The 21,461-nt window shown below is 29.5% G+C and overlaps 4 protein-coding genes across 5 annotated transcripts; 1 reads left to right on the top strand and 3 right to left on the bottom strand.

Annotated features, from left to right (window-relative positions):
* Positions 1-2,040: 2,040 nt before the first annotated feature.
* On the bottom strand, positions 2,041-5,052 carry LOC145749605 (small ribosomal subunit protein eS1-like). Its single transcript, XM_082565421.1, has 6 exons — positions 4,964-5,052; positions 4,660-4,810; positions 4,207-4,313; positions 3,604-3,763; positions 3,048-3,240; positions 2,041-2,208 (listed from the first exon to the last, which is right to left on the bottom strand). The coding sequence occupies exons 1-6, from the start codon at positions 5,023-5,025 to the stop codon at positions 2,078-2,080; spliced, it is 804 nt and encodes a 267-aa protein (XP_082421547.1). The 5' UTR covers positions 5,026-5,052; the 3' UTR covers positions 2,041-2,077.
* A 586-nt stretch (positions 5,053-5,638) lies between these two features.
* Positions 5,639-7,742, bottom strand: LOC145749191 (actin-like protein 6B). Its single transcript, XM_082565017.1, has 3 exons — positions 6,874-7,742; positions 6,482-6,703; positions 5,639-6,056 (listed from the first exon to the last, which is right to left on the bottom strand). Exons 1-3 carry the CDS (start codon positions 7,705-7,707, stop codon positions 5,841-5,843), a joined length of 1,272 nt encoding a protein of 423 aa, XP_082421143.1. The 5' UTR covers positions 7,708-7,742; the 3' UTR covers positions 5,639-5,840.
* A 905-nt stretch (positions 7,743-8,647) lies between these two features.
* On the bottom strand, positions 8,648-19,070 carry LOC145745213 (putative methyltransferase NSUN7). 2 transcript variants are annotated; one of them, XM_082563230.1, is made up of 16 exons: positions 18,952-19,070; positions 18,249-18,313; positions 17,450-17,583; positions 16,985-17,216; positions 16,582-16,640; positions 16,179-16,349; positions 15,698-15,810; positions 15,409-15,601; positions 14,286-14,413; positions 13,575-13,768; positions 13,035-13,286; positions 12,386-12,657; positions 11,875-12,008; positions 11,126-11,313; positions 10,317-10,435; positions 8,648-9,323 (listed from the first exon to the last, which is right to left on the bottom strand). In XM_082563230.1, the coding sequence occupies exons 3-16, from the start codon at positions 17,480-17,482 to the stop codon at positions 9,255-9,257; spliced, it is 2,157 nt and encodes a 718-aa protein (XP_082419356.1). In that variant the 5' UTR covers positions 17,483-17,583; positions 18,249-18,313; positions 18,952-19,070; the 3' UTR covers positions 8,648-9,254. The 2 variants fall into 2 exon arrangements, with proteins under 2 accessions (XP_082419356.1, XP_082419348.1); XM_082563222.1 differs by lacking the exon at positions 18,952-19,070 and adding an exon at positions 18,495-18,538.
* A 1,649-nt stretch (positions 19,071-20,719) lies between these two features.
* Positions 20,720-21,439, top strand: LOC145741855 (methyltransferase-like protein 27). The gene has a single exon (XM_082559525.1). It carries the CDS (start codon positions 20,720-20,722, stop codon positions 21,437-21,439), a length of 720 nt encoding a protein of 239 aa, XP_082415651.1.
* Positions 21,440-21,461: the final 22 nt, after the last annotated feature.

Genomic DNA, 21,461 nt, shown 5'->3' with positions numbered 1-21,461 from the left:
GCACTTGCTTTGCCTTTTCCACGCGCGCTTTTCCTCTTCCGTGTACCTATCATGCATGAAGGATTTCCGGCAGTTTTTGCGCACAATTATAAAGTGGAAAATGAGCACTATAAGACTATATAGTATTTACTCTTGGTTTTGTATTAAATTTAAATTAACACAACCCTTAGCTTGGAAAACTGTTAAAATACACTCTTCTTTTTTGATATGCAGCTTGTATAGTAAAATTAAACCTGTATAAAAAAGCCTTAGCAGCACAACAGTTTTTAAGCATTCAAATGACATGTGAAAAATATTGTGAATCGATTTATACAAACTTAAAGGCCACTATAATTGAAACCAGTTAAAAATAATACACAATTACCATAAATAATGTCAGGGTTTAAAATTACTACTTTTAATAGACAACTTTTTATTACTAATATTGAATTTCTCTTTGACTTTAAAGTTGAACAGTGAAATACAATCGCTCCCCCGCTGGGCGAATTGAATGGCTCACATGACTCAGTTGGGAGTAAAAGAATGAGTAATACATTAATTTTTAAAGACTCGCTTTAGTTTTGTTAAATTATTTATACATGTTTGTCTGCCGGATAAAAGTGATCGATTTGTAAATTTAATTTGAAATTGGGTTTTTTTATGTTTAAACTAAAACAAGTAAATCAATACTAATAAAAGAAAAACTGGTAAAAACTCCTTTTGAGGACCTTAAACTACAGGTAATCTAGATTATTTTTACACATAAACCCTTTTCGTGTTAACAAAAATTCCTTATTTATTTAACATGTAACCCTGGGCTTTTACACATTTAAAAACAATGTTTTGCGGAAACTTTGTTAAACAAGCAACAATTTACATAGAAAAGCTCAATATACTTAATAACACGTCGCACAGTTGGCAGACTATAACATAAAACATTGAATGAGATCAACGTTTAGATATTTCCTGTAGAGACTCAATTCGTTAATGTTAAAGTTATGTTGTGAATAGACGAGTTTGTTTTCGGCCACGTGGTTTTATTTTTATCTACAAAACACATGTTAAACTTACATGTAACTCTGGACCTAATGTGCGAACGTTAATGTGAGTTTTTAATGTTTTTATGAAGATCTGTGTACATTACAAATATAACATTACCTACACTGACATGTTTATAATCACTGTTATAAAACTAAAAATTAAAAACGCCTAAAATATTTAATTTTAAAGCACGATGATTTTATTATTTTATCATAAAGTGTTTAAACTGTAGCGCCCGTGAGTAAGGCGTTATAAACGGTACGAACTCCTGCTGAGGCAGCACTTAATCAGCAGCTTAGTTATCGGGCAATTATAATCCATAATATCCCAAACTGCTAAAGGCAACTCGAGACTGGGTCGGGGTAACTGATGTTACTCTTTGTTTAGGTCGCGCATTTGACTTTCCACATCGAGGATAAAGATATATACAAAAAAACTTTTTCTTATAATATTTAAGAAGGGTTTGCAATTATGTAGTGTGTCACATATTTAAAACACCTGGCCGGAGTTAAATAAGGTGGCATTGCTGCAGTTTAAACTTAGAACTTTACAGTCCGTGATCAAATTCCAAGGCCGGACAAACTATTAGACTTGTTACGAAATTTAAAATCGCCCTGTTATTGGCACGAATGTAGAGCTTGAAGAAAAGCTCTCTATCACTACCTAGCGGAAACATAAATTTATCATAATGTGCAAAACTCAAAAAACTGGCAACACATTACTAAAACCAAACGAATAAAAACGTAATTTCACTGACAATAAGACACAGCCTATCAACCTTATTATTTAACCAATTACTCCAACCCTTTCTCTAATAGATTTTCTATAATTTTTGAAAAAACTGCAAATCAAATTTTGGGAAAACACAACAGCAAACGCATGCCATACCAAAATAAGTATCTTAAATTGATATCAACAACTTGACAATTTTTTACAATTCACTTAAACTGCCTTTTTTGTTGGGTAACTAAATTTCCGAAACCCAATACCCTAACTTATTACCAAAACAACACAACAGCATAAATTTAGATGTTATATTTAAGACACGCAAGTATCTTTAAACAGATTCTTGAACTGGAGGTTCGTAACCGTCACCAGTTCGCTCCACTTTGGCACCAGTGTCACCGCTCTTCGCAGCAGTTGTTTGTGAAGATGACGACTCTCCGTGCATTTCCATAAGTCGAGTTACTTAAAAAATTAAAAATATATATTTTGTTTATTACACAGGGTAGTTTTGTTGTATAAAAAGGTAAGTTTATTAATCTATATATAAATGTCCAATTGATAAAATTGTTACTTGTGACACACAAATTAATTATCATGGGCAAACATTAGTTGCAAGTTGAGACCATAATACAACAAATGTAGTGTTAACCATGGGGCAGGCCATTGACAAGTAAACGTAATAAATTTAAAAGTAATATCGTAAGTTAAGTTACTGGTAAAATATAGTAAGTTTTTGAGTATAGAAGTGTAAAAAATAGTCAATTTTGTTTTTATTTTATCATGCACCGTTAAAAAGACCAAACAGCAATAACCTAGTGTTATTGCCTGATCATTTACTAACGACCGGCAGCGTGGTGTAGTGGTAAGAACACTTGCTACACCACTATAAACGGTATGAACTCCTGCTGAGCCATCACTTAATCAGCAACATAATTATCGGGCAATTATAATCGATAATATCCCAAACTGCTGAAGGCAACTCGAGACTGGGTCGGAGTAACTGATGTTACTCTATGTTTAAGTTGCGCATTCGACCTTCCCACATCAAGGATAAATGTATATACAAAAAAAAATATGTGTTTTTACTGACAGTAGCCAGGATCAAAACAACAACCTCATGTGTTAGGTCCTGTCTTAATCGTTTTTGTTTTAAACTTAAAATTTTTAAATAATTTAAATAGGCGTCAGAAATCTACCATGAATAAATAGTAATTGCAACCATATTACAACAATTAAAGCCTAGTCAACGCATGAAAAATATCAAAAACTTTTGGACCAATAAAATTTAAACAACAACTTACTGTCAAGTTTAGGTTTCTTAAGAGCTTTAACTTTGCGAATGTAAACATCATGAAGTGGATAGATTCCCTGACAAGCTTTCTCAATATCCTTGGCGATTGAGTCAGGAATAAGTTTGTTCACAAGGGTTCGAAGGTCACCAGTGCTGACCTCTCGGGTCATGATCTCCACCATCTTTGCTCGAATGTTAACAACCTAAGCAACAAAAAAATGTTGTTGTTAATTTTAATAAAACAAACAATAAATGAAATATATATTTTTTTTAAAATTGTAGCTTAACCTAATTTTAATAATTGACAAAAAATGGGTTTTAGAAAGTTGAATGTTTTTTAGAGACAAAAAACTATAATAAATGACTAAGTAACACACATGGTTTAATATTTTGTGCATATATAATTATATATATATATATATCATAAAAAAAATTGAAATTCAACAACTTCAAAATATATATATAATACTAAGTCAAATAAAAGAGTAAACTGAATTATTTTGTACCTAACTAATGCACAAAAATTTAAAGTAAAACTGTTGTGTTATGAATTACAAAGAACATACTTGTGCATGTTGAGCATAAGAAGTTTTCTTGATCTGGTTACTTCGCTTGTGAGTGAAACCGATACAAAACAACCTCAACTTGTATCCATCAGTGGTTGAGACATCAACTGATGCTTCGATCAGTGTTTGCCATTTCTTGATCATGGAACAAAGTTTATCTCTGTTTAAAAAAAAAATTGGTTACAGATAGGTACATACAGAAATATTTGAATGACAACCAACAACAAACATAAAATTTTGAGACTTTATGTAGGAATCTATGACAAAAAAAACACAGTTACTAAATGAGGCTAGGTAAGGGTTTAATAACAAACCCTACTATATTCTCGTAACAAAAAGATTGGGGCAAAACTTAACTAACAAACATTGTTTATATATATAAGCAATTCCATTATAATTTGTTGTAAAATTTCCTTTTCATAATTCTTTGCTATCATTTAACTCTAATACTAAATTTATTTATTTGTTAAAAATTATATTAATAACAAAACAATATAAATTTTTTTAGCATAGGTCAAAAAATAAAAAAAAATAAAAATAAAACCAGTTCTGTTGTTATAGTATGACTAGTTCATATCAAATAAAACAAAATTCAAAACTAACCGAGTAAGAGACATTCCATGAAAGTTGGTCAAACAATGTTTTCCCTGAATATCTTCCACAATTAATCGCATCTTTCTGTAAGTTGATTCATCGCCATGGAGATCAGCCTTTAATAATTTATGATTATTTTTCAATTTAAGACATTATTACTTTTACAAAATTAATAGTATATATATACTAATTTTAAACCTTTACAATTGTTAGTTTTACAAACAAAGTTAAAATAATAATAAAGGTTTAAAAAAATAGCTTTAGTGTGTAGTTGTTGTAAAATTGTCTAATTAAAAAGTGTGAATTTAAGGTTTGTGTAATTTTACAATTTAAAGTAATGTATAAACCATTATTGTATAAACCAACAACTCAAATATTCAGGCTTTACATTTCACTTTAAACTTTTAAAGTTTAAATAATTCTAGATTTTAAAAAATTGCAAAAACTTCGCATGACACAAACCTGGTTGACTTCAAACACTCGGCCTTTTAATCCATCAGCTGCAATTTTTGTTCCAACGGTTCGGGAAACCAAAGTTTTGCCAATTTGGCGTTGTTTAAACATAGCAGGTGCTTTGACATCATACCAATCCTTTTTGGAGAAGGGGTCGACACTGCAATTGTAAAACAACGACGAATTTAGATTTCGGTTTGCTTTTATTTATCTGCTTACATCTGGACTAATATAACTCTACTTTGTAAAATTTCCACACTAACGTAATGCTCATACATTAAATACTTTAATAACATAAATATAATTCACTTACATCTTCTTCTTGCTACCCTTTTTGCCCCCTTTAGTCAACCTCTTATTTTTACCTACAGCCATATTGGACTTATTAAAAGAAAAGAGAGAGTTGAGAGATAGAAAGAGTTCATGTGGTAAAAACTGGTATGCGTTTATATTTTATGATTTCTATGGCAAAAACAATTTTTTTTTAGATCAAATATATATTTTTGTAAATAAAACAATATTAAACCTAATTAAATAAATTGAGTTAAGTATTATATAAAAAATAGGTAGCTTTTTGAAGTTTAAATTGTTATATATGAATAAATAAATCAAATTACCGAATTTCAATAAGGTTTTCTTAATCGGTTTAAAAAAGGTCTTGTAATAATCTTCTTTATTAAAATTAATACATTTTTTTTATATTTAAAACACAATATCGTGTATATTTTAACAAGTTAGTTTTTTTATTAACTCTAAATATTTAACATATTAACCCTTTTTGTAATGTAACTATTACTTTAAAATTAGTATTAGGAAAAACCTTATTCTGGTATTCCTGCTTTAGTTTAATCCAATTTTTAACAAAAAAATGTTATATTTATAGAGTTTAAACCTAACAAAAAAAGTTCCAAATGTGTCTAAAGGTGATGTTTATTAATTTTAATATTATTGTAAATATTACAACTTGAGATAATAAACAAGTCCAGACCACGATGATCAGCGATAATTTAAAGGACAAATTGGAACAACTTTTTTAATTCTTACTGATCAAAAATTCAACTTTATTTTAAACATCATAAAATAAAAAAAAAAATTACCACATAAAGCCCTTTATAAAAATACATTTTAATGATTGATATCATACGTTAAAAAAAATGTACATAAACAAAAATTTAACTTTCAGTTAAACTTCAGGGACATTTTCTCTCTACAGAACTCTTTCCCCCTTCCTCGTACTCTAGTTTCGAGATCCACATCTGTTGGAAGGTTCCTAAGGAAGCGAGAATTGATCCCCCAATCCAAGGAGCAAATTTTCTCTCGATTGAACTTGAACTAGCATTAACTTTCAGTCTCATACTAGGGGGGGTTTTACTGGATAGCTCGTGATTTAATCTCTCAGTAAATCCCTGTGTACAATTATTAATCATATTATGTTAAAACAAGTGTATATACATAGTGAGCCGGCTGATTTCGAAAATAAGTTAAATGTTTGTCAGGAAAGTAAACCAAATTTATAAAAAAAAAAAAAAAAATTTATTAGTTTGAAACAAAATTTAAAACCAATTTATTTTAAATGCAAGTTATTAATTCACTTAAAAATAAGTACAATTTTAAAAAATTTAGTCGTTAGCCTGACCTATGGTTAGCATTTTAATTATCATAATAATGGTTGCAACTTGCAGCTAAAATTTACCAGCAACAATTCACTTTCGTACCACAAATGAAAGTTATGTTTATTTTTCAGGTCTATAAATCGGACATAAATATATATATCGCCCAGAAGTTTCATTATATATAATATTTATATAAAATGATGGATTAAACAACTAACCTGTAGTAGTGAATTTCCTCCTGTTACAATAACACTGTTGTAGAGTCCTGGCCTTATATCAACATCACAGACATTTATTGAAGTTGAGACAACGTGGGGAACTCCCAGCATCGAATTTTGGGCTGCACCTCGTATTCTGGATGGGTTAAATAAGTTTTCAACAACTGCCAAGCGCTCAGGACCAAATTCTCTGTTGAAACCATTTGGAAAACAATATGAAACCTAAAATAAAAACATTATAAATTTTTTTTCTAAAACACACAAAATTAAAAACATAAATAGCACATTTTACTTTAATTGTTTGGTAATACCAACATAACACAATAAAAATATTACGAAAATAAATGCATATTAAAACAAATACTTAAAAATAATATAAATAATTGATTAACCTTTGGAATGTTGATACAATCTTGCTCAAAATACTCAGTGTCACAAACTTGCAAAGTTGTTTTTGCAAAATCTTGCAAAGTGTGATAAGTAATATACTTCTTCCATGACTCTGTTACTTCTGGTAAATCCTTTTTCTTTTCCCATTTTGGAGGAGTGTCGGGTTTTACTTCTTCTTTCGACGCAACCAAGTAATTAGGAACTACGTCGATATTCATAGATTGTAGCATTTCTCTGCATTGCATAAGCACAAAATCGCCTCCTAGTGGAGATTTAATGATGCCTTTTTGTAGCACATAACCATCATGGACAGGAACAGCTGTTGTATGTGTCGCACCACTGTCTAACACAACCCCTGTTGTTCTGCCAGTTGCATATGCGGATAGAGCCGGTGATTTACCTAGAAAAAATGCTGGAACGTTAAACTTTTCAAACATTAATTCTGTGATTTTTTCCCGCTTGCTTCTTTCATTCCATGCTGGTTCCGTCATCAAAACAGGGTGTTGATCAGAATCACTTCTGATATTTCTCTTGTAGGTGTGATTAAGCATCACTTCCAACAAATCCCAGTCGTCGATTAACCCATCTTTTAAAGGGGAATTTATTTCCATTCCTTTTTTAGGGAACAAAATCTGCGGCAACTCAATGTTGTATTTTTTGTCAATTTTTACTTCACCGCCATCAGTGTCCATGGCTTCTATAGTTTCGATGCCAACGTGAGTTGGTATATCCGATTTTGGGCAATCTTCACCAGCGTAACCAGCTCTAAATGAGTGAGAACCAATGTCAAACACCAGCGCACCAACTTCATCGCCACCATATACACCACCATTCATTTTAAATGTTTTAAATTATAAAATGGTTTGTTCAAAATCACTAAAAATATAATTATTAAAACAGTTAGTATTTTTGACCAGTAACCGGCACAGTAATATAGACACGATATTTTAATAAAAAATCTTATTTTAAATTAATGTAAATAAAAACCCCATTAATAATAACTAAAAAAATACAATGACAAAAACACAAAAATGCGTAAAATCTAACCCCGTAATACTGTTTAAAACCAAACTATAACATTAAACATTGTAATTGTTTTGCTACCACGAACTAGACATCTAGAATATATTTCTAAAATTAGGCAGAAAAGTTTTTCAAGCATATTTTTCATGTGAAAATCTGTACGAACTCACTAAAACGAAACTTTACAAAATAAATGGAACTCGCGCCATGGTTCTCTCGCATTTTCGCTTTTTTCTTTTTCTCTCTTGCTTATGCAAAGTAGTAAAGGCCCTAATCTTCGTTAAAAAACTTTATTTGTAAGCCAAAAAATGATATTTTTACTTAAATTTTTTAAACAAAACATTGTGTTTAAATTATGATTAAACTACTTTTGAACTGGTTATTATAATTTATATATAAGTTACCCTTTAAAAACTGGCGGGGTGGTGTAGTTGTCAAAATACTTGGCTTTACTATAGAAGGTCCTGGGTTCTATCCCGACTGCTCTCATGTTGTAGTGCTCTTAAGGAAGAAGCTTTAAACAGTATGAAGTCCTGCTAAGACAACAGCTTAAAGTTTTTTTATAATATCCAAAACACTCAAAGGCAACTCGAGACTCGGTCAGTCCAACTGATATTACTCAATGTTTAATTCGTAAAAACGATCTTCCCACATTGACAATAAATTATTATAACAAAACATCATGCGTATATTGTTAACTTACACCCTACAGGTGTTTACCCCTGAACAAATTACAAACAAAACTTATTTGTGAAATTTTTTTATTGCTAATGTGTAAGTATATATGCAAAAAATATATTTGAAATTCAACAAAACTGCAAAGCTAAGCAGCGATTTACAGAGCAACAGCAACATTTGCAACAAAAAAATTAAAAAAACGCCAAGCAACAACTACTAAAAGTATCACCAAACTTTTAAATGTTACCGCAAAAATTTTGCATAAATATGAACATAGAGGTTATTTCAATCTACAGTACTATATAACACTACAAGCTAAATGACATGGACAAAAATTAGCCGATAAAATGCATACTACGTTTTATAAAATCTCTATAATAATTGGACAGTATTATACCATTGATTGTCATATACAAATTAAATAAAATTTGTAAAAATTAAATTTTAACCAATTACAGTGTATTTTATATGAAAAATATGAATAAAAATAATAAAAGTAAGAATATATATATTATTTGTTTTTTAAATATCAATTGTGTACGTTATGGACATTGGAACATTTAAAAATACACCAAAACTTACCAAAATATACTAAAAAAATACGCACAAATACTAAAAAAAGAAGACAGATTCATCACAGTTAGTTATAAGACACATAAATTATTGTTGTTGTATTTAATATTTATCCTCTTTGTGTTTCTTTGCTTGATAGCTGTGTAAGAATTCGTTCAACATCAAAATTCACCTGTTTCTAAATTAAAATTATTTAAATATTTGACAAAAACTACTTAATAAATATCTAAGTTTGTATATAATTCAATATGAGCTTTATTTTTATACATTATGTAAAAAAATATTTTTTTAAATAGTTAAAATATTGAAATATATATTTAATGAATATAATTTTTACATTTTTAACAAAGTATGATAATTGATTGAGATGAATAATTAAAAATATACACAACGAGAAATTATTCCAAGATACATTTTTACCAATGAACAGTTAAGAATTTACATATTTTTTGAATTTTACATATTTAATATACAGATAATTAAAATATATGACAACTAATTATATGATATTTTAAATTGTTGTGTTTGGCAAATTAGAACACAAAATAGTGACACACCTTTTTGCCCATTTAGAATAATCAATCTGTTTTAGTCATAAAGATGTAAAAAAAATATATAAATTTGACTTTAAAACATAAGTTTGCCAGTTCAAACTAAATATTAAATAAAATTTTTACCACATTAAAAAGACAAAGACCAGCAGCGTAGTGTAGTCGTAAAAACACTTGCTACATCACATATGAGGACGTGGGTTCAATCCCCATAGATCTCATGCTGTAGCACCCTTAAGTAAGGCACTATAAACAATACGAACTTCTGCTGAACCAGCACTTAATCAGCAGCATAATTAACGGGGAATTATAGTCTCTCTAGAAACCCAAACTGCCACAGGCAACTTGAGACTGGGTTGAAGTAACTGATGTTACTTTCCCTCATCGAGAATAAAAATATATACAAAAAAAAACTTATAGGCAAAATTTTATTCATAATCCTTAAAATACCTTAAATCATAACTTATAGGTTCTATGCCAAAATTTTAAAAAGTTTAGTTTATTATTAACTAAGATAAGACTATAAATTCAATGCTAAATCAAATATTACATTACATCACTGTAGCATTAGGTTAGCAAGTTAATACAATACTAACATGCCATACACAACTACATATTACCTGCATAACATGAGCAGGTATTCTGCTGTTTGGTGAATGAGGTTTAGTTTGGTCACTAAACTTAAGTGAAGTAGGATTGTGAAACTCGATATTGATATTCGCTTGATTCAAGTCGTTAACTAGAAAATAAACATGCCTAATCCATACATGCTAGTGTGTGTTATATTATTTTCATGCATATTATTTGTAGTTTGTTTGTTTACACTAAATCAAAATTGTAACTGAATTTAAATTGTGCATTAAATAAGTTACAAATTTATCTTGGTTTTACATTAGGGTTATATATTAAATTTAATTTTAACATTATGCTATATTTTGCTATACCAAAAACTTGCTAAATAGATACGTTTTAGTTTAATGGGTAAAAATAATAAACCTTTAATATATAATACCAGCAGCGTGGTGTAGTGGTAAGAACACTTGCTTCACCACCATGAAGTCGTGGGTTCAATCCCCACTGCTATCATGCTGTATAAACGGTATAAACTTCTGCTGAGCCAGCACTTAATTATCAGCATAATTACCAGGCAATTATAGTCCCCATAATATCCCAAACTGCCGCAGGCAACTCGAGACTAGTGTTACTCTAAGTTTAGGTCGTGCATTCGACCTTCCCACATCAAAGATAAAGATAAATACAAAAATAAATAAATAACATGTCTTAGATATTATTCACTTGTGTTTTAATAGAGACAATCAGAATAAAAATTTACCATATCATGCAATTAAAATTATTTGATAATTGTTTTTGTTTTTTTGTGAAGTTTTTTTAACTTTTTTAATTAAAAAACAAAATTTTTAATACAAACCAGAGGTGTGTTCTCTTTTCTTGTAGTTTTCCAACATTTTGTCGACATCAACAGCTTCAACACTTTTTGTCGCAGGTTTTTTCGGAGTTTTGTTGATCGCTGTTCCACTGGAATGTTTGATTTTCTTTCCAAATCCAACTTTGCTTTTTCTTCTTGCTTTCTCCAAGGTTGGATGCTCTATAACTTCTCTAGATTGTAAAATTTTACAAATGTAGTTAGTTTTGGGTTGAAATTTTTTCCTTTGTTTTTTTTTGTACATACATTTATCCTCGATGTAGGAAAGTCGAATGCGCAACTTAAACATAGAGTAACATCAGTTACTCCGACCCAGTCTCGAGTTGCCTATAGCAGTTTGGGATATTATAGATTATTATTGCCCGATAATTATGCTGCTAATAAAGTTCTGGCTCAGCAGGAGTTTATACCGTTTATGGTACCTTGCTCAGGGGCGCTACAGCATGAGAGCAGTGGGGATTAAACCAACAACCTCATGTGTGGTGTAGCAAGTGTTCTTACCACTACACCACGCTGCCAGTTTTCATTTTTTTTTCATAGTCCATTTTTTTGGGCCCTTGTTTATAATTAAGCTATAGGCCTATCATAAAAATTAAAGTAAATTCCAAATAATATGGTTTTCTTAATTCTAATCTAATTGAGTTTACAATTTTATTCCAAAAATTCTAATTGGTACTTTACAAAAAAGATCTATTTAACATGGTTTAAAATTTTAATTATGAATAAAATTTTACTTTGAAGGTGTAGGTTTTTCAGTGACCACCTCGATTTTCTTCTTATTAACTTGTGGAGAAACTGGGGCGATTAAACCTTTCAATGCTGCTCTTCTTAACATATCCTTTACTGTCATTGAATCAGTTGTGTCAATCTATAAAATAAAGGCACATAAATAAAAATAAGTGTGTTTTATAAAGTTTAATATATCGAATAAAAATAAGGCATTTAAAAATTTGAAAATTACATAAATAGACCTAAAAATTTTATGCATATATATATAACTTAAGAAACAGCAATTTTAAAGTTCATATAGTTCAACTAAAAGATATAACTTACTAGTTTTGAATCACTATTAAAATTTAAATAATAAATACCTAGCTGCAGATATTACTATCAAAACTAATATTTTTTAAATAAAAGATATACCTTAGCAGACCATCTTTAATTATTATTAAAATAGAAAAAAACAATTAGCTGAAAATATTAGCATGACAATAACCAACTGGATCCTTAACAAACAAATCCTACCTCTCTAGTTAAAACAGCAATAAAACATCCGTTCATTTCTGGTGACTGTTTCATTCTCAAATATTTCATCGACCTTGTCCGTGTAGCTCCTTTGTGGGTTTCCATCTCTGTGATGTCATTGGATGATAAAGGGAGGGTAGGGGGACACATTCGAAATGGTTGTGTGCCCTCCATCTTGTCTCGCTGCCACTTGATGGCAGCACCGATCACCTGTTCGTTTTCAACAGCGTGCACACTTCTTGTGACGTACACTACAGCTTGGGCACTGGAGACTTTTAAAAAGATGTAACAAATTTATGTTGAAGTGTATTAGTCTTTTAAAAAATTCAAATCCCTATTTTGTTTTTATATAAGTGTTTAATCATTTTAAAATCGATTTAAATTTAAGACAGCACATTTTAATGATAAACAACTTTATCAATATTTAAAAAATTGTGATGGCTTTACAAAAGCCTTACAAAAGCCAATGTCTTTGAAAAATCCCAAAAAATACTAAATTATTTAATAGTTTTAGACAATAATTATAAAAATAATTTTAACAAAATAATGCATTTTTTGGTATTGTCTAGAAAAAAATGTATTGGCTACGAATTATTGTTTTACTTGTATATTAAAAATTAAAATATACATAAATTGTAATTAAGCTTACACTTTAGTGCGTTCTTTAATATCTCGGTATGACTCCTGCCACATTCAGCAGCCTTGTTATGTCTTTCCCCATGCGATAAATCTTTCAACACCGAAAAGTTTTCGGTGTCTCCTTCATTTAACATAAACTCGACCGGATTGGCTACAGCAGTCCTGGTGCATTGTGGGGAGCATAAAATAACTTTGACGTTGTTGAAACGTTGGTCTTTTGCAACATCTACGGCACTAAATTTTTCGCTCAATAATTTTACATCTATAAAAAAAGGCAAATTTTTGGCAAAATTTCTCTAAAATTTATATTAACATAAAAAAACAAAAATAAAAATTTTTTTTTTTAATTATATAAAAATCACTTTTTTGATCTTATGTTTTTTTTATAGTTAATATTACATCTAAAAAAGGAAATTCTAAAAATGTTATAATCAATTTTTATTTTAGAATCTAAAAAATAGAGAAATGAGATACTAAAACTTTTTTAATTTTATAAGTATCAAGTACACTAAACAAAATACAAAACAACAAAAATTTTATAAAAATTTACTTCTTAGTCCCATGTTTTTCATTAGTTCTTCCAACTGATCTCTGTGGACATCATTCCTTACTCCAAAAGCATAAACAGTCGGTCTTTTCGGTTCCTCCTGTGTCCCATCTTCAGCTGCATTAGAAAGGCTGTTATACCTTCCTATTGGTTTTCCATACATTAACTCCTTGGCTTCAAATCTTCTTCGAGACACCCTAAAAAAAGATTTCAATAAAATTATTATATACTGCCAGTGGGTAGTGTAGTGGTCAGAACACTTAACTTTACTACACAAAGGCCTGAGATTGATCCCAACTGCTCTCAAGGTGCTAAAAACAGTATTAACTCCGGTTGAGCCAGCACTTAAACAGTCCTGGCTTAACCAGTGCTGGCTTTATTGAGCAATTATAATCTTTAATATCCCAAACAGCCAAAGGCAACTTGAGACTGGAACGGGGATTAGTGATGTTACTACATGTTAAGGTCTTGATGTCAACCTTCCAACATTAGGAATAAATAAATATTTAAAAAAATAACCTTGTTTATGTGAAAATTATTACCAACAAAATATAATACAAAAATCAATGCAAAACCAAATTATACAAATCAAATACATAAGTTTAATTAGGCTTATCTGCCACAGCTTATAACTACTGTAAATTTAAGTTAATTTTTTTTTTGTAAAATCCTTATTAAATATACAACACATTTTGGTTATAAAAATGAACATACTTGTGTAATAGAATAGCAAGATGAGCTGTAGTAAGACCCGATGAGACATCGGTGTGTATGAGATCACTCTCATCATCTTCTGTTAATAATGCAGCTACTGATAAAACTGCTAAACTACTTGTCTTGTCCTGAAATTTTTAAAAAAAGGTTTTAAAATTGTAAATGTTTAAAAACTTTAATGAATTTTAAAATTTTTTAATTTTAGGGTTATAGACTATCACTTTTTTTAGTGTAAAATTTTTTGTGAATTTTTTTTTTTCAGGTTTGTAAGTTTAAAATATTTCCCAATTAAGTATTTCATTTTTTTAACCAAATATTAGTATATCAATTGGTACAAAACATTAAAATATTCCAAAATTTTCTTAAAAAGCAAAGCTATTAATTATCCATACAAAGTAAACAGTTCAGACATCCAAATTAAATAAAAAAATCCTCTAAAACCTAAAATAAAAAGTTTCATTGTCCTTATAACAACAATGAAATAAAAGAATCTTTTTTTGATTAATTTGAAAAAAAAATTAATAAAAATTTTGACATGGAAAATAATATTGACATAAGACATAAATTTAATATGGACATACATTATCAAGTTATCAGTCAATCAATAAAAGCCATAACATGGATAATAATACAATAAACCACATAATATAAAATCATCCTATTTCTTTATCTGTGGGTCTAAAGCATTGTTAAAACTCCATTTATTATCTCTGAAAGCCCTTTGTGGTTAGTTGTATTGACATAGTCTAATCCGGTTGTAGTTACAGCTTACAAGCGATTTAGTTACAAAAATAAACATGTTTTTAGACGCTTAATCATGACGTCAAAAAAACTTTCACATTTAAAAACATTTTAAAAAGCAAGATTTATTTTTTGTATTTGTTGACTTAGCTTCAACTTAAACCACCAGTACTGTTTACAAGTTCAATATTATGTTTCCAATCTTATATTCTATCTGTTAAAATATATTGACAGGTTGTTTTTACAAGTTTCATCAAATAAAAGAGTGTAAAACCTTAAACTCTACACAACTGGAATATAAAATCATATTATATTATCAATCATTCTATTATAACAGCAATGTGCTGTAACTATAACACATAGTTGTTTACTAATAAAATACCTGTAGCACTAACATTCCATCTTTAACAACATCCAAACATTTCAGAACTTCTTTCTGGTCGCTTGGAAACAACAACACATCCTCACAATGTTCGTCTGCTCTAAAAAACTTCCCACGTTGTGGTAATAATGCCATGATGTCATCAAATGGAACATAACTGTTCTCAACTAACTTGTTCATCACTTCAACAACACTGAAAATGTCAGAAATTTTTTTTAAATTTTTTCCAAAATGATTTTTTTTTAATTTTAACCAAAATAAATTTAACTTTTTCAGAGTTTTTAATTACCTAGATTTTAAAGTGTTGACCCACGCATATTGAGGAAGAGTAGCTGCACATTTTTCTTGATGTCTAACCAGTTCTGGGAGAACATAATCAATCGAAAGTGACTGATTTTTAACCTAAGAAATTGTAAAAAGTTATTGATTTGTTTATGCTATGTTGTATCACCTTCAAAATCTAACATATACAAAATGTTTGGACCAGCAGCAAGGTGTATTGGTCAGAACAATTGGCTTTACTACATGAAGTCGTGAGGTCAATACCCACTGCTATCATGCTTGAGCGTCCCTGGGTAAGGTGCTATAATCGTTATAAACTTTTGCTGAGCCTTAGTCAGCAGATTTTAACAAGTGGGAAATTATAATCAATAATATTTTAAACTGCCAAAAGCAACTTGTGACTAGGCCGGGTAACTGATGTTACTTTGCGTTAAGTAATTACAAATTTCAGAAAAAAAAATTTAAAAACGTTTTTTTTAAGTATTTACCCTGCATCTAGCCAGTGCAGCAGCCAACCTTATTCTGTGATCCATCAAATTACTCCCAACTTCACTGACATCATTGGCTAATGTTTCACCAACTATTTGACATCTGGGAGTCCATTTTCGATTTTGGAAATCGAATAACATCACCACTACTAAGGCATTGGTATCATCACTCTACAATATTAAATATTAAGTTAATATTTTGGTGGCCTATAAAAGATAATGTAAATCTTTTTTTATAAATTTAAGTTAAAAATTTTAGTGATTTTTAATGATCATGAGTTTTTTAAATATCAATTTTTAAACACTATAAAAAAAAAATATTTTTTATGTTCTTACTTACCATGAAAGTTTTATATAATAATTTTTTCCTTAAAATTAGAATTTTAACATTTAAAATACTTACGGTTGGGTGTTGAAAAAAATATCCACTGTCAATTAATATTTCTTCTAATAATTCCTGATCTAAAACACAGTTAAAATAAATTCAAAATAAAAATATATTTACAGTTACATGGCTTATAAATTTGATTTTCAAAAATAATTCAAAAAAATAAATAAATAAATTTATCAAAAAAACAGTTTTAACCAAAATTATAACATATAACAGAATCAATCACATGGTCTTCAAAAAAAATCACATTGTTTTTAAAATATTAATTTTTGGTAGTTTAGTTTTCAAAAAATAACAAACTACAAAAAAATACACAAAAAATACCTAAAAAATAACATGTTACAGAATCCAAAATAACCTAGTAAATTTTGTCTAATAATCTTTATTCTATAAAAGTTAAACACATTGCTCTTACATTTAAGAGTTTCGTAGGCTAACTCATATGCCTGTCTTTTAACTTTAGGAGTTTCAAATCGTGGAGGTTCAGTTATCAGTCCAACATCAGGATAACTCACTAAGCTCTTCCCGGATGGCTTTCGGATTGCAAGTCTCTCAAAGATCTCGGATGCTGCAATGTAGACCTGATGTTGATAACCATAATGTCCTCCAGCTAGAAAATCAGGAATACTTCGAGCTCTTTGTTGGTGCTGTATAAAAAACAAAAAAATTTGATCTGAAAGACAAAAAACCTTTGAAATATTTTTTATAGTTTTCAGTTAATTAATATCAAAAATTAAAAATTTTGTAAATGTAAGTAATTTGTAAAAATTAAATTAAAAGCGATTAAAATGTTATATACAATTGGGTTGGCTGGGGCTAAAAAAATATTTTCTTTATCTATTTTCAAAACAATTCTTGTTTAATTTTTAATTCCCTTTACCTCCATTCCTTGCATTGTCATCCATTCAGGCATCTTTCCGAACGGTGTTTTAATAATTGCACTTTCACTGTGATGATTTCTTGCTTCTTTGCTCCAAAAAACTTGGTTTGGATTCGAACTATTAAGCGATTTTACTGCAAATTTAAAATTTAATGATAAACAACAATAAACACAACTAGCTTGGTACAGATGCAAAAATTTGAACCTTTTTTTGAATAACTTTAATAATGCAATTGACTGATTTGAGCTTAAATAAAAACTTAAGAAACATATTTAAAAGTTCGATCTTTAGTCTACACAATATATTTTTATTCTCATAATAGAAGATTACCGCAAAATAATGTTTTTACAATTGTGCGAGGCCCAGAAAAATGATTTTAAAAGTTTGTGTTTGTTTATGTAAGTCGATTTTCCACAATGAATAAAATCAACAACCCATTGTCTGGTTAACACTTCAGCTTAACCCTTAAGTTCCTTAATATGGCTTTAGCATTCTTTATGTGTGCTTGAGCACTGTACTTAAGGGGAGTGAGTAAGAACGACAAGAATGCAAAATTGCGCATCAGTATTTACCCTTAACCACTTTCACCAAAAGTATTTACTGGTAAAAAAGGGCCACAAACAAAAATTCTAAACACTTTAAAATTTGATAAATTTACATTTATTTGTTTTTTAAGGGGCTTTTAGGTGTTTTAATCACACAAATAAAAACATATTTTACAAAAATTAACCTTTTACATAATAAAATTAAATTAAAATTAAAAACCTAATAATGTTACAAAAATTTAGTTAGATTTACCATTTTTTATCCCCCTTCCTAGAATTGAATCAGAAGTTTGAGTCCCAGGGGAACGAATTCGTGATCTAAAAATAAAAACAAATCGTCAAAAATAATAAAAAAATTTTGAATAAAATGTGCCAGAATTAACTCACCTATATTTAACCATTGTAACCTACTTTGAGATTTTTTTTATTTCAAGAATATTTTTATGATTAAGTTTAAATTAAATCTAAACTGAATATAAAAGTTTTATTAAAATCTAACCGTCTGCCATTAACACTTTTCTGCCTTCTAACTGTTTTCATCATTTTGCTGACTTCTAAATAAACTACAAAAAACAATACTTGTATAAAAAACTCGTATTTTTATATCTAATTACTATTTTTTTCAAATCATTTTTTTTAGATTATTTTAACTGCTTTTAGGATACCCATAAAATATTGGATAAACTTAAATGCTTTGTATAAACTTTTTGCTATAAGTTTTCCTTTTCTTTCGCTATTCCTTTATTATTCACCATAGCGTCATTAGTATTAGTAACCATAATTGAAATATAATCTGTATGATTAACTTTATTGGGAATTAAATCAAAAACAATGAATGAATAATCTGGGAAACTAAATCGAAATCTGATACCAAAAAAAACATGAAAAGAAAAGACCCGGCTGCCCGGCTTTACATTTAAATAAAAACATCACGTTAAAACAAAACAATTATTTACCTTTTAGTTACACAAACCAAATAATGAGTGATTATATTTTCAACTTTTGATTAGACCGATGAATCAGCGGACAGATCGTTTTTGTTGAGAACGATTCCCAAGTTTAATATATCGTATATAACTTAATGGCGAAATTACAGTGCCATTTTAAACAAAAGTTCTGTAAAAAAGCGACATGGTAGCACAATTTTAATTTAACTTTTGTGCAGCAAAAATATTTTTAAATTCACGTTTGATTTGATTGTTTACCTTGGAAACATATAGTAACCACTCATGCATATTATTGCAATATCAAAAAAAAAAAGAATTGTAGGGCAAAAAACTTAACTTTTTGTATTTTAAAATTTTAATAATTTAAAAAATATATAAAAATAAAACTGCGACTTGGACAATATTTAAAGGCGCATTATCGCGCTGGCCTTTAATTTAATTCTTCTTGCCTTCAAATTATGACTTCATATCTTCTGTAGGAAAGCGCTTAGGATCTCTATCAATTCTAATGCCAAGGCTTTCCTAGCCTCAAACCAGACTTGATGCCGGTTCACACCGAACGATAAGAAAAACCGTTAATCTGTCGGCCTTGAACAATAAAATCCAGCGTTGGCCACTGGGGTACCAAAAACAGAACATTATTAACCAGAATCAACTGATAAACAAAAGAAATACGAAAGAAATCCCTTTTTTCACAAATGAACTCCTTTTTTTCACAAATTAACCCCTTTATTGAAGGACAAGTCTAACGCCTATAAGGCAGTTGGACGCTCTAACTTTATTCGTTATTATATTGAACATGGTCCAATTGTGTATTTTTGCGTGCCCTTGCAAAAATTGTCGTTATTTGTTATGTAGAGCCAGTGAAAACTGTGCCTAATTTCCTGTTCAGTTGGACTGTATTATTTTATAAATTCAAAGAATATGGGTTAATATTAATAGTGTAACTATTTCTATTTACGAAATGTAAAGTGACAGTTGTCTGTTTTTGTGCTTTTTCCGCGCGATTTTATTTTCTGACAGGTGTATATTTTTTGGGTTCCTAAAACACATGCCTAATTTTTAATTTGCCAAGTTTTTTATTTAAAATTAGTTAACAGTTAAATACCATAATAAAGGATATAGTCGATATACGAAAGAATATGAATAAGAGCACCCTTAGGAGTCCATACTTTTTATTATTAGATTTTTTTCTTGACCTCAGTCCCTACACTTCTCCCGGCTTGATTAGTTGTTTTTTTTTATATGACGATCATGTTTCGTAGCTCATAGTTAAAGATAAAAAAAATAGATAGTTAAAATTTTTCAAAAAATTAACAAATCTAAATCATTTTAGAAAATTAAAAACTGTTATGTTATTGACCTTAATTACTAAAACTTTAAACTTATAAATAAATGTGTATTGTGTCTTTTTACGCACATATACGTAATAGGTTGTCTCATATAATATTTCCATGTGGGGCTATTGTTGAACGGATATATATATTCCTTACTATCGCACAACGCAATATCATTATCTTAAGCAGGCTAACAGACTGTTTATTGAATATGGACGTTTTAAATTACTATAGGCTCTGCAGTATTAGGAAAACATATGTTTGTTATTTTACACTCTATGTATACAAAATATAGGGGTATAATTTAACACTATATGTAAATTCACAAACATAGATTTCTTATAATTCGAACGGTAAATTAAGATGTGCATATAACATCCGGAATTATTTTTTTTTTTAAATATAGAGAGGTAACTTAAAAACTTGATTAAATAGCTATTATGTCTGGAATAGGAGCAAAAAATGTCGCAGAATATGAGCAAAATTGGACAAAATATCACAAGACATTTGTAAGTGGAGTTGACCCAAACCAACCGGTTAAAAGTAGTGATAGATTTACTAAAAATGCTGATTGCTATGAAGAGACTATTCTCAAACTGAATTACAAGGCGCCGGAATATGTTGCTCAAGCGGCCTTAAGATTGGTTGATAATCATAGTAAGAACACTAAGATTTTAGACGTTGCATGTGGCACAGGACTTGTAGGCAAAGAGTTGCGAAAAATTGGATTTAAAGGCATAATTGATGGATCAGACGGCAGCGAGGGTATGCTAAAACACGCGGAAAAGAGTGATATATACCGGGAGCTTGAATGCCATATTTTAAGCAAGGAGAACCCATTGAAAAATGAAGACAACATGTATGATGCAGTTGTATGCTGCGGCTCTATTGGAATCGGAAAAATCAACTACGACTGCCTCAATGAGTTGTTACGAGTTGGAAAGCCCGGTAGCTTAATTATCATCACAATGCAACCACCTGGCAAGAATTGCTGTTTTAATAAATCCCTCTACGCTGAAATAGACCGATTAATTAAAGAAGGGGCGTGGAAAGAGAGTGAAATAATTGCAATTAATTACTTTCAGCATGTGGAAAACGGGCAGCCAGTACAAGATGATCATGCGTACCCCGCTTCGGTTCGCTGTTACATTAAATGCTAAAAAGTTTGGTTATTTTAATTGA

The sequence above is a fragment of the Corella eumyota genome, chromosome 1 (genome assembly GCF_963082875.1).
Source record: "Corella eumyota chromosome 1, kaCorEumy4.1, whole genome shotgun sequence".
Taxonomy (NCBI): Eukaryota; Metazoa; Chordata; class Ascidiacea; order Phlebobranchia; family Corellidae; genus Corella; species Corella eumyota.
The sequence above is the reverse complement of the archived record's forward strand: the minus strand, read 5'-3'. Positions and strand labels throughout refer to the sequence as shown.